This window comes from Bombus pyrosoma, linkage group LG11, assembly GCF_014825855.1.
Source record: "Bombus pyrosoma isolate SC7728 linkage group LG11, ASM1482585v1, whole genome shotgun sequence".
NCBI classification, from domain to species: Eukaryota; Metazoa; Arthropoda; class Insecta; order Hymenoptera; family Apidae; genus Bombus; species Bombus pyrosoma.
The window spans coordinates 14,136,386-14,150,341 of NC_057780.1; the positions used below are offsets into that span (position 1 = coordinate 14,136,386).

At 29.7% G+C, this 13,956-nt stretch overlaps 1 protein-coding gene across 3 annotated transcripts in view; it reads right to left on the reverse strand.

Moving 5' to 3' along the window:
* The window catches only part of LOC122572808 (DENN domain-containing protein Crag), a 43,793-nt gene that overhangs the window by 15,501 nt on the left and 14,336 nt on the right, over window positions 1–13,956 (reverse strand). For all 3 annotated transcript variants that reach the window (XM_043738288.1, XM_043738286.1, XM_043738287.1), the window contains 4 exons: window positions 10,843–11,426; window positions 10,536–10,776; window positions 10,192–10,462; window positions 951–1,042 (listed from right to left, as the gene is read on the reverse strand). In XM_043738288.1, coding sequence (XP_043594223.1) covers window positions 951–1,042; window positions 10,192–10,462; window positions 10,536–10,776; window positions 10,843–11,426 — 1,188 coding nt within the window. The remainder of the gene's footprint in view (window positions 1–950; window positions 1,043–10,191; window positions 10,463–10,535; window positions 10,777–10,842; window positions 11,427–13,956) is intronic.

The following is a 13,956-nucleotide window of genomic DNA, read 5'->3' on the forward strand; positions in this document are numbered from 1 at the left end:
GTTCGTTCATGTTTTCGTGGTTGCGAACACAATCCGGCCCGACAACTCGCTGATGAAAGCTCATACATATTATATTTTTTGAAATTAGTGATCGCTGGCGACTGCTCGAGATTGCATAAGGGCTCTTCGCGCGATGGATTCATACTTGATGAAAGGAATATAGTGAAGTTATAAAAGGAAGGGTTACATAAGATTACCAACTAATCTAACAGTAGCTAGGACCGAATGCGTTCCACACGCACCTAGGCATTCATCTCAATTTTTTGGGACCAACATCTATAATAGCAGTTAGTAATTAGCAATTCAACGATGAGTCACAAAATTTCAGCTTGCAGAATATAAGTTAAAAGTGAATTATAATAGTTTTCTTTTACAAATAGATAAATTTTGTAGATACACTTCAAAGGATGAGCTAATTCTCAATTCACATCATATGTGCCCTATCAAGTCTCTAGGTCGTTATGAATATCAACATATCTCTAATTACTTGCTGCGTTCATGAAAAATGTTATACTTGAAGTGCTAATCAGTTTTACGACGCTACTATGAAATATATCTAAAACGAGGCGCAACCATCCTTTAGGAACACACTGCAGCATTCATTTTAAAAATCCCATTTTAAAAACGGTAGATGAAACATGGAAAAGTATGACCATATTTTTTTCTAGCTTTTGTAAAGAGGAATTTACAAACTGAGAATATATTTATAACTTTCAATGTTATAAAATTAATTTTTCAGAGTAATACGACTTTATTTAAATACGTGAGAACTTCCACTTTGAAAAATTGTCTGATAGTGACGTCAAAAGGTAACCGATTTGGTGTAAAATGACCAAATAGCCAAATTATTAATATTACTCTAATTACATCAAACTCGTATACATAATAATTTTTTATAGAACAACATCTATTCTAATGAAAATTATTACAAAATACGTGTGTATTCTCACCATTTTCTTCTTCGATGCGTTCGGTACATTCGTCAAAAAATGCTAAACCCGCCATGTCCATATCAGATACAAAACTCCTTTCTTCTATAAATCTAAAAAAATATCAAACACAATAATATATTGCAAAAATAATATTTATAGTCCATAATATATGTATGTAGTCAAACTTCAAAACTTCTTGATAGTGAAATAAAAATAATAATAATGCACATTGTATGTAGATTGAATGTATCGGTATTAAGTATGAGGATAAAAGTATCACTCAATCCACATAATAAAACATTATTTTTAATTAGCGTATGATCTATATATAAAAATCACTGAACGTGAAATTAATTCTTATTACATTACTTATTGATAGTAATTAAATAATAGCGATGTACGAACATCCTACATCATTCCAAATGGAGATTTTTTGAAACATTACTACAACACAGTACAGGCACGGCATACTTTCTTACTAATAATTACTAACAATAAAACAAAACAATATGCACAATGATATTGATAAAATTTCTGTGAAAGAAATTCAGAAAAGTTCACAATAATTACCATGTGTTTGACATCAGAATTGAAAGTAGAATTGTGTTCTCTCTTGGTGAATAGAGTATGACGCGATTAATAAATTTTTTTAGCAAATCTCCGCAGATATAGAGGTACAAAATCACCTACCATGTTACATGTCATAGCATATATATACGTGTTTTTTTTCATATTCTGCATGTTATCGAATAATAATTCTTTTATTCTTTTCGGTAAAAAACTACTAACTTCCGAACATCCGATAATTTTTATAGAAATCAAGAAAATAAGGTCATCAACAATATACAGTGGCAATCATAAATATATATAAATTGGGAAACACTTTTGCCGATATATACATAACATAACATTGTACATGGTTAGCAAGTTGCGGCTGATATTTTCGTTTTTCTCTTTGCACATGTTAAAAGTATAATTCTTAAGCTCTACTGCGGCCTAAAATTTCGATATCTCATCCGTTTAACTATTAGTAAAAAAAAAATATAAAATTTTAAATAAAGAAAAACTTAATCCTTCATTTCTAGAGTATACATGTATTTCGCTAAGTTCATTTGATTATCATATATAGATAAGCATTGTATTTGTAAAATGTAGTTAGGAATATCAGTTTTACAGAGAGAAACGAGTCATGGAAAATATATTACACGCACACAGCGCAGCGCCTAGAAATTCTCCATCTTAAGAACGAAAAATTGGTTTATCAAATTTCAGAATGCATTAAAGTTCCGACTAATGCTGTCCATCAACCCGTCCATTGAAACAGATAGAAGTTAATGTAAATTTTAATAACGAAACACGCACTAAAAGCCCACGGAGAATAACGCCACGATTGAACAAAACGGCACATCATCTGACAAAATTTAAACCCTAATGAGTGCACAAATTAATGTCCATACTGTTCGTGGCGATGTCTGATTGAATTTCGATTGAGAGTAACTTTTAATAAATCGAAAGAATCATAAAGCGAGGAGACTAGGTCCCATTAAAGAACATCTTCTCTGGATAAAAAGATAATGGACTAATGTAATTACATTAAAATTCGCCATATTCGTTTTATATGGCGAATTTTAATTTATAAATGGAGAAAGTTACCAAAAACATAGAGCGAATTTGAAATCGACTGTTAAAGAAAGAGGTGGTTCTGTAATTGTCTACGCTGGAATGAATGAGTACGAACGGTTCTGGTGCAATTTACCATATTAGTAGTATTATAAACTAGCATCTCTATGTATGTAAATATCTTGGATAAATATTTAATTCTTATCATTTAAGAATACATAAAAACGACTGAATTCCAAGTTGGCAACGACTCCAAGCATATATCCCAAAAAGCGAAACGGATTTGGAGGAGCTAGCAGTTGGAGGGATAATGTTAATGTTATGTATCGGCTGACTTAACAGTTGGCCGATTAAAATCCAATATTTATTAATTAATAATAAAAAAAAAGAAATTAAAGTGAAGAAAGTCAAATGTATAAACAACTAATGTAAAGAAATCAAGAATGCTTGGAATAACATTTCGTTTATCTCATTGATTCCATACTTCGTCGCTGTGCTGAGCTCATATAAAAAAAAGGTGACCCAACGAAATATTACAATAGTTATCTATAGTAAATAAAGTTGTTTATATTATAAAATAAACTATTTTTCATGTGTTTCCCCATTTAGCTATTTCCCAAATATCTCTTTTATTTTAAATTTGTTATTTTTTACTAACAATTGAACGGAATTTGTTATAAAAGCTTCACACCATAAGAAGTAGAGCTTACGAATTACAGGCGCTTTTAACCGATTTTAACGTATGCAACGAAAAAAAGAGAAATCTTAATCGCTTCTTTAGAACGATGTCTTACATTTATATTGATAAAATTCTTTTCCTATTTATATGCTTGCCATTGTACGTACAGGGTGTAAAAAAAGTTATTTGTTAAGATCAGAATTCTGCATCTCTGCATTGGAGATCTGCCAAAAAGTAGTCGCGAAATTGGCTTTGATCTTGAAATCATGATCAATTCGAGTTATGACGATTAAAAGTCTCAAAGGAACGACAGGTCGCAACTTAATCGTTCTGTTAGAAAAAAAACGTTAAAGTTTCATTAATCACATATACATATATGCTATATGCTATATGTATATGTAGTATAAAACTGGTTTTATCTATAATATATTTATCGACTGAGAATTATTATCTAGCAGATGAAGGAGCCTATACAATTCATAGCAATGCAAATAAGAAGTAATAGAAGATCATTGTGGACCAAGAGAAATTTCAGATCGTCATAATTTCCAATGATGACTGGGACTAATTTAATAAATTATTCCAGCTCGGATGGGTAGATTACACCCATTGTTGAACAATTAAAACAATCGATTGAAAATGCTTGGCACGATATAAAATCAACGTATAATCTTAGGGAGAAATTTCGACACATACATTCTAAAATAAATAAACTGAATACAAATGCTGTTTGTATATATTATGCATGTTCAAAATTTGAATCTCTTTTCATTTACATTGTGTAAGTAGTAATAATCACTTATACCGAGTGTCCGGTAAATTGTAATACAATCGACCAGGACCGAGACGAGGTGGGAGGTTTCTTGCATTCTTCGTTGATCACTAGTGAGAGAATCACCTTGTGTGTATTTAACACTAGATCTACCGATAATTAAGACGAAGCTATTTCTACCAAAATCAGTCAAAATGACTGGTCTTTAAAAAATACGTAATCATAGAGTATTTTTTTATTTATTGATTTATTAGTTTCGTACAAAAGGAATTTCATGTTATGTAGTATATTTTTCGTATTATTAATCCATCTGGGACTGGTTAGCATCTAGCGATCTATTAATCTACTGATCGATCCGGAATTTTCCTGACAATTGACACCATTATATTGAAGGATGCACAGTAAAAATTCTAAAAACGTGTGGGAAGTTGCATAAAATCAGGAAACTGATTAATTCGGGTTCGGTAAACAGATTGCACGATCCTATTACACTTTGACAAGCACTAGTCATTTTGACTGGGTATTAGTATACCTAGCTTTGGTACGAAATTATTTTGAGTTTGAATACATAAAGAACAAAATAAAATTCGTTATATTATTCCTTTAGTTATCGTTGCGAACGTCATTACATTATCGCGGAAAAAAGATATAACATGAAGTAGGAATTTCAAAACCAGATTGTAAAACCAGTCATTTTGACTGATACAGTAGTTCTAATGTTAAAAGTTGTATTTACGATATGCAATGTGTCTAACGTCAACATAAATCAATGTTCAAGAAACATTCAGTCGATTCATCCGCCACTGCCACCCCGCATCTATCGTTCTTTAAAAAGTTTCCTGATTAAAACAAACTGATTTCTATATTAGAATATCATTGTTAAATAATAGTAAGGTCTAAAATTTCATTTAATTCACAATATAATTACGTACGAAATGTTTTATATTTTTTATTCGTTTAGTGATGATCTTTATATTCAAAATCATTTTTTTTCAAAAATTAGAAGAGTAACTGAAAAATTCCATTTTAAATTTTTCATATCTTTTTTACCTATCTTTTGTGTACACAATCACCCTCCTTGTCGATTGCACTACAATTTATCGAACACTGTATGTAAGTCGTGTTTGAACCACTCGTTTTTGTAAAAGATAACTATTTGTTGGAAATTATTTTTAAACGTCAGCTTCATATGCATATGATGTTTTAGGTTTAAAAATTGCTCATTGACGCATCGTATCTGATTAAAAAATTATACATCGTGAAAACATTATATATGAAACGATCAAACAGCCGAAGAAACAATAAGAAACGAGAATTCCTAGTTAAAATTTTGCTGTAAATTATTTTCATAAAATGGAAAAATTTGAAAACATTAAAAATTTCGCTCAAAGTAATTTTCTGCAAAACATAACTGTTCCTTGCATTTTGCACTACATGAATTAATACTATTTTAACGAAACATTTCATTAGAATTGTAATTTTGCGATTTATACGAAAAAGAGGAGACATAGGATATTATGTTTTCCTACATGTGCCTTCAATGTACAATGAGCCTTCATGTTATTACGCGTAGGTAGTACGTAGACAATACAATGGAGGCGAAAAGATATTAAGCCAAGATAAATACACTCGCTCACATTAATATTCGGATATCCTTTAAAACAGAATAACTTTTTTTAAAAATGAACCAAACGAGTTGAATTTGGTTGACAAGTTAAAAGAATTAGTTTATTAGATGACGTGTAAAGAAATTTTGAAAAAATTGGAACTGATCGGAATCGAAAAGAAAATATGTAGTAAGTTTTTACGACCTTTTCATCTTTGCCTGCAATACAAATTCTAAAAGTTCGTTTTGTACGTTTATATCAATTATATTGCTACCTACATGCTGAAAACTTCATCGAAATCGGCTGATACAGAAACAAGTGACAGATATCGAAAGATGTAACAATCTTCCAATTTATGACAATTATAGGCCGAAAGTCAGGCCTGGAAGGTTCTTTCATACACAAAGTAATTTTGTAATATGTACTTGGAAATCATGAAACTAGGTGCCTTCGCTCTATTTAGGATGGATTGTCTTATGTGCTAAGGAATAATTCCCTATTTTCTCGTTAATAATGTTGACATGGCACTACCTATTTTCTATCTAATTGCAAAATGTACACATATCGCAAATAACGTTAATAGAGGAGGCAATATAACTTTAAGATCATGTTTTAAGAGAACGTTTTACTTGCGAGTCATGGTTCCTTTGACACTTTTATTCCTCATGATGAATACTAGGATCGACAAAATTTAGCCTATAAATACAAGGTCAAGGTCAACTTTGCGATACCTTTTTTTAACAGATCTTCAGCGACCCGAACTTAGAGAATCATCTACCAAAATCACGAGTTCGCGGATATATATATTTATATATATATATATATATATATATAAACTATTCGGACGGAGGTGATAAAAGATTTAATGCGAGCTGTTGTATATTGAAATAAGGTAAAAATGAAGAATAAAAAAATTATGATCCGGTTTTGTTTATTAGATACTGATATTTAAAAACCAACCAAAATTTCTAAACTCCGACAGCATCCTACATGAACGAATACAGATCAATCTAAGCAAGTAATCCTCAAACGAAACATATCCAACATCTTACCTCATAAGTAAGTAATAGAGAAAAGTACCATTACATTGTCATACACGATCCTACCTACATTTTCTAAAACATGTTGTAGATTAAACGTTAAATCTGTGTACACACATCTGTCACAGAAATCCATAAGAGAAGATTATAGCTTACCTTATGAAATTTCCGCGTGAAGAAGATTAATGACTCCTTCAGTCCTCGAATTTTCTCACGTAATCAAAAAATAAGGTAAGAAACACAAAGTACATAACGATCAGAGAAAAAATAATTATTGCATAATTTAATGTGTGTATATATATATATGTATTTGTGGATATACGAAATAAAAAATGAAAAAAGACAAGAAAAAATATGAAAGCTATAGAAAAGAAATTAAACCGATATTAAAACTATAATTGATTAACTGTAAATTAATATACAATTAAAAAATAGATTCAGGTGTCAAAATGATTATGTTCTCCCAAAACTACTTTATTCTTTGAGTACTTTCTGGACACATCTGATAAATAGCATGCCCAGTTTTATATTGATTACGCTTTTGGTTAAACATGATTTCTGTTTTTGATTTAGAATAGCTTTGGAAGAGCAGCATCATTTCAATAACAAAAGCGAAATATTGAAAGATCTATTCAACGTAATAATTTAATTCTCGTTTTTCATTATACAATAGAGCCTCCTGTATTTGAACCTTCATTATTCGAATAGCCAATATTCGTACATCCTGTTATACGAATAGACTGTCTGCTAGTAACACACAGAAATCTTTTTCAATTACAAACGCTATTATCATACGTATTATTATATTTCTGATGTGCTTTTCATATTCGCAAAGAATGCTTACTAAAATACGAGATGTAATATTTCACAAAAAATATTCCTAATCGAAATATAAAAGATTAAATTATTTAATTTCGCGATGATTAGTGCTTTTATGGGTTATAAGGGTGCCATAAGTAGAAATTTTACTAAAACTCAAACAGCAAATAAAAATGATAATTTTTTATTTTGAAGACTGTGCTTTTTTGCCCCCATAGTATTCCATGCATTTAAAAAAAAAGTTTAAATGATATAAAAAACAATAGTTAGATATAGATACTTATGTTAAAAAACTTATGTAATTCAGCAAAAATATAAGACCTATAATTACTGAAAGAAAATGGTCATTTTCTTGATTTCTATTTGAATAAATAAAATTTAATATTACAAAAGTGATTATTCTGTTATCCACAAATTCTACTGTTCGGAATGATTTTGTTCTCTTATTACATAGTTTGGATATGGGAGACTCTGTATGTATCATATCTTAATCTATAACTAATTAACTGTAGCTGTAATATCGGTTTAATTCATTTTTCTGTACTTGTTTTTGTTTCTTTTTTTTTCGTGAGTATACGGAAATATTACACTACCATAGTTATCTTGCTACATTTGTTACCATATTCTTGTTAATTATGTAAACACACTCGTGGACCGAAGGAGACATTAATTCTCTCAATTCGAAAATTCCATAGGGTGTAGACTTCGATTTTCTCTTATAGATATCTGTGAATAGACACATTTAGTGTTTAATCTACAATATTCTACAAACGTGGAGCGTGTATGGCACCAAATGTCCACTTCTATACGACTTAAACAAAATACAAAGTAAGCTGCCGGACATGTATCATTGGGTTCTCAAGTATCCAGAGATCACCGCGCCTCCGTCGCCTAAGCCTTAAATTGCCTTATATTCGGTTCGGAATCTTTTGCTTGATTTTTAAAAGTTGAAATAAACAGGCCTCACAGACAATCTTTTTTATTCTCCATTTTTATTTTATTTCGGCTTGTAGAAGTATCCCTTATACTTTTTAGTATTTTTGACCGAACATTTTATGTATGTATATGGGATACTACTTAATAATATATTGGATAAAACATGAAGTAATAATTCAGTAAATTTCTGAAATTTCTGATTATTATTTAAAAAACGATGAACAGGTTTATGATGAAAGCGGCATTTATGTATATTAATAACAAACTTGGTGTTTGTAAAATGCGAAAGTAATTATACGAATTTGATCTGATGAATCTGAAAGTTCGTAAAAAAAAAATCGTTTCTTTCTGGATAAAATCTGGAGATATTTGCTAGTAGTCGTTCATTTTACCAATGAATTTAGATCTTACAAATTAAACTAAAGTCAACAGTGAAAGGTTTAAAAGCATTAATTTCAGTTTGAAACGGGACGATATTGCAAACTATTGATCATACAATTAACAGTGCTATAAATCAATGTAGATATAATTGAAAATGTTTCATATACACATATTTCTGTCCGCAGATATTAGATGCCAGAAATCTGGACTCTGCAATCCTCAAGATAAACTTCCCTAGGTTATTAGATCTATATGTTATGAACCATGGGAATCTATATTAAATACATATGTATAAAAGGCTTGAAAATTCTAATGTATAGTATATCGTAATCGAAGAACAGTGAAAGAATACTCCGTTTGAGATTGATTTGATTCGATGTCGAGATGAAAAATTATTATTCGAAGAGATAAATCAATAAAAAAACAAAACAAACAAAATTAATAATTTATGTATTTCTTAATAAAATATTTGAAGCTATCACGGCTTGGTTTTATAATAAGATTGTTCGTTAAAATTGTTCAAGATTTTGGACTGTAAACTGTGTTCAATATGTAATTATTACATATATAAAACGAAATTGGCGAAACAAGAAATGTCAATGTACGTACATATGGTGATATTGATATTAATGTATCTAGATTTGATGTATCTAAATTTTTCGCACTCAAGATTACGTGAAAGACATAATGTATCATGGCTTCCGTTATTAAGCAGTCAAGTTTTCTTTCTTGTTGTGAATTCTTATTGTAATAAGAATACATAACGTTTTATTAACGCAATATACGACAAACATGAACTTTTATATTTGACTTATATTGTATTAATAAGTGTTTTTATAAAAAATTCTTGGAAGATTTTCAATATTATTATTAGTTATCGATTTAGTGATGACTAATTCTTATTCGTAACATTCTGTTGTCAAATTATCAGAAGTGTTTAAAAAATCACAGCGACGATTATGATAAATACCCCATGTATGACTACCTACTAGCTTTAAGACTAATAGACGCTAATAGATTTAATATTTCCTTACAAAATGGATTCTTAAAATTTTCACACAGAAAGTGAACATTACAAACAAATAATTCAAAATCACTTTAATATCTTAAATGAGTAGAATATCTTAGAAAGCCAATTTTAATACCATATATACCCGTTAATATCGCATACTTTTTATAAAAATTAAGAAGTGACTCGATCTATATCTATAATGTTCTATAAAAGTTGAATTTCAAAATTTAAATTCGTAGTAGTCGAAAATATTCTTTAAATAACAGCAATGACCTGCTTATTTCATAAGCATAAGAATTTTTTATATGCAGTACCACCGTATATGACATAAATAAATGATTTATTATGTTAAACTTTGTAAATAATATAAAAGAAATATTAATAAAAACAAACCTTATAAACATTTGCGTTTTCACTAACATACTATAAAATTTCGCATGAGCCTTGTCCCGACTTCTAAGAAACGCTTGTATATTGAACAAACTAGTTGGGTCTGTGGAACCAACTGTTGGCGCTTTGGTAATTGGTAGTAAAAAAGCACGATAACCTTTGAGTATAGTAGCGGTAAATCTTAGAAAAGCGTCTTGTATTTCGAGCTCCAGAGCCTGCTCTTTTCGCTTCTGCTGAAATTCTTTATCCACACTAAATTCTTCATCTTCTGTGTCTAAAAAAACAAAGTCATTAAAGATGAAAGTATTGTGATAAAAAAAGAACAAGCACAACAATACTAGACATACCTTTCATTGATGAATAACTTTTGCCCAAAGAAATCAACTTCGAATAAAGATGCTCTAAACAATTTCTAAGCTGTCTAGCTGCTTTCTTTGGTAATAGTTTTACATTTAAATATTTTTTATCATCACAAATTGCTATATTATTCGTGTCCAAATTTACACAATTAACATCAGAAGGAGGGTCATATAAATCAAAAAATCTGGAATCCACTCCTATTAAAAACGGCAGTGGAGCATGCAGGACCTAAAATATAAGATTTGTTATTATCTTTGGCATTTACCATTAAACCGATAAAATAAAATACATTACTTCAGCCAATCCAAGAGGACACAAAGGTATGTACGGGCACTGCCATTTAAATGGAAATAGTATCATAGCGATTGCTTCGCTCACCGATGTAAGTACATCAGGACGTAACGAATGTACAAGTATCTTTTGTTCAGTAAGGATTAACAATAATATAAGTAAACAATTATCGGGTCCTAAATTTATGAGTAACTGTCGAAAACTGGCACCAGACCTAGGAAGCGCCAAATCTTCTGGTTGAGTCAAAATTAATCTGTCCTTAGTACTTAACTGCACAAGAATTCTCGGTCTCTGTGGACTTGGAAATGGTATATCATACAAAAAATATGCTATATATTTCTCAATAGGAACTTGTTGCGGTTTGCTATTGCACATGCTATGTAAGAAAACTAAAAATTTCTCAAATGTGTCAAAAAACGGCCAATGTGATAAGATGCATATAGATTTACTAATGTTCAAAGATTGCGTTGCAGGATTTGTATACTGTAATTTTTCTAACTGAGCTAGTGTGAGCTTTTTAAATATTCCAGATTGCTTCTGCGTTTTCATTTTTAACTGTTGGTAGTCAACAATTTCTGCGTGTTCAACTGAAACAAGAAAAAAATGTTCTTTATTTTTCTTTCTAGAATTAATCTTACAACGTTATATTTATTTAATGCGCGCGACCATTTTCACGCATTTTACGTAGGTCTAAACAAAAAAAGTTTGTTTTCCAACAAAAATTTTTTGTTGGAAAAACAAATATTCTTTCATTTGATGAATAAATGATAAATAAATAAAAGTGATGACGAAAAAATGGAAATATTTTTTCCTAGAAAAAAATTGATTTGATTCTATAACAGTTCGTAATATATTATTTAATGAAAATTAGTATTTCTAAATGGAACCTATTGAAAAGGTCCTTCGTTCATTACTAGCTTTCAGAACAAGAATAACAATTATATATGTATACGGTTGAAAAATGTTATATATGTCTGAAATTTATTATCTCATATCTTATACTAAAGCTTTATCACGGCTTAATGTACGCATTTCCGTTTCATAAAATAGAATAATTTAATAATAATTCTAGAGAACAAAAGTAGAATAATTCGCATAAGAATTTGATAACTTATAAACTAAGCTTCAATTAATGTAAGGGTGTTTCAATATTACAAGTTAATCAAGCATAAACACGATAAAAAGGATATCTTTAACTCAATAAACGTATGTCTGATGTTACTTAATTTTTTTTCTATAAATCTTTAAGAATGCATATTCTCCAATTAGTTGTTTCGAATAACAGACGTTCCTATAATGTTTCTTAGCATTTATGTTTAAATAGTTATTAATAAACTCTTTAAAATAAAATAAATTTTTAAACAAAATAGTCATATTTTGAAGTACTAGCATTAAAATTAGTAATTAAAGTAAAGTAAAGTATTATACAAAATAGTAAAATGAACGTTAATTCTATTGCTCTGTTTTTATCTATATATTTAAAAAAAATAATTAATACGCTAGAACTAGGCTTCTCACAGCACCATACGGGTTGGTGAGAAAAATCAACAAGAATGTATATATTGTTAGTATATTGGTTACATCGTAGCATTGTAACTTTAGATTATTCATCATTTTTTACTAACGAAATATTACATAAAACTTGACTTATCATAAATGTGTATGCCGTGGTAAATCACTTTGGTACACTTAAGTTACCTATTTGACATTCTGTTTCGATACATCGAAAATGCGTTAAAATAAATCTAAACATATTGTGCACTTTTCTTGGAAATTTTCATTAATATAAATGTCATATAGAGCGTCACAAAATATGTGGAGGATATTTACAAGGTTAGTTCGCGACATTAAAACGATGAGAATAGAGTTCATGCATAAAAATGTCGTTTGAGACTTACTTTTCAAATTATAGACGATAGAATTTTACACTCGAAATATACTGGTATCAATGACACAATTGAGATACCTTTGTCCCTATCTTACTTATACTTCATATTTCTCACTCTAATTAATGTAACAGTCGAAATCCTATGTATGTATATGCTGCCATTTGTTTCAGTTGGTGGATCTTGAAATTACAGTGAGAAACATGAAATATGAACGAGATAGAAAGAAAGATTCACTAACTGATTCATTGATACTAGCAGATTTTGGACGTAAAATATCATTTATTACTTGAAAAATAAGACTTAAATTAATCGAACTAATGCAACAAAGGATATTTCGTAATTAAAGATAAGGGACCATAAATTCTTTTTATTTCCTTATACTAATATTGTTGTGTTTATTAAGATCAAAAATTACAAAACCTTTTCTTAAAAATCGCACACCCAGCCAATCGAGCGGAGCAGTTGGTACATTCATGATAGACAACATTTATAGCTAACAAATCACAATCACGTTCAGATTTGCAGCTATAGTCGTCAAAATCTTCCATAAAATATACAATACACATATACAACATCTATATATGAAACAGGCAGCATCTAGATGAACACAAAGTTATTCACCTAATAAACCAATTACCGAAATCTTTTATTATCCTTGGTTTTGATAGCCATAAACTTCTGTAGGGTTCTTACAAAACTGATACACGTGGTACTATCACCGAAAAGGAGACATAATCTGCCAACTTAGATTTTCTATTAGACACCAATAATTCTACCCACTTTAACACATCATCTGGCTGTTTTTTTAAGAAATCAACTGGGCAATGTTCCTTAATAAAATATTTAATTCAATTCGCCAACATATGGAACCAAGTCCATCAAATACTGATTTAATAAACGAAACATTTGTAAACTTCATAAAAATTATTACCAAAAGAGCTGCCTTATCTACTCCAAAAACAGAAAACTCCGGTAATATAAAAACCCAATATAATCCATGATGGAACGAGTTATTAAAAATTGCAAACATGCTTTCAATGGATAAAACATAAATAAAAACACATAAATCTCTGATAAATCTTATCAATTTTAAAGAACATAGAGCTATATCTCGAATAAACGAACTACTTCTCTCTAATTATTGAAATTCGGAAAAAAATAAAAGCGACCAAAGTTTTAAATCACTAATGCCCGTCTTGACTAAAGAAGACAGCTCACTTGCCACAGA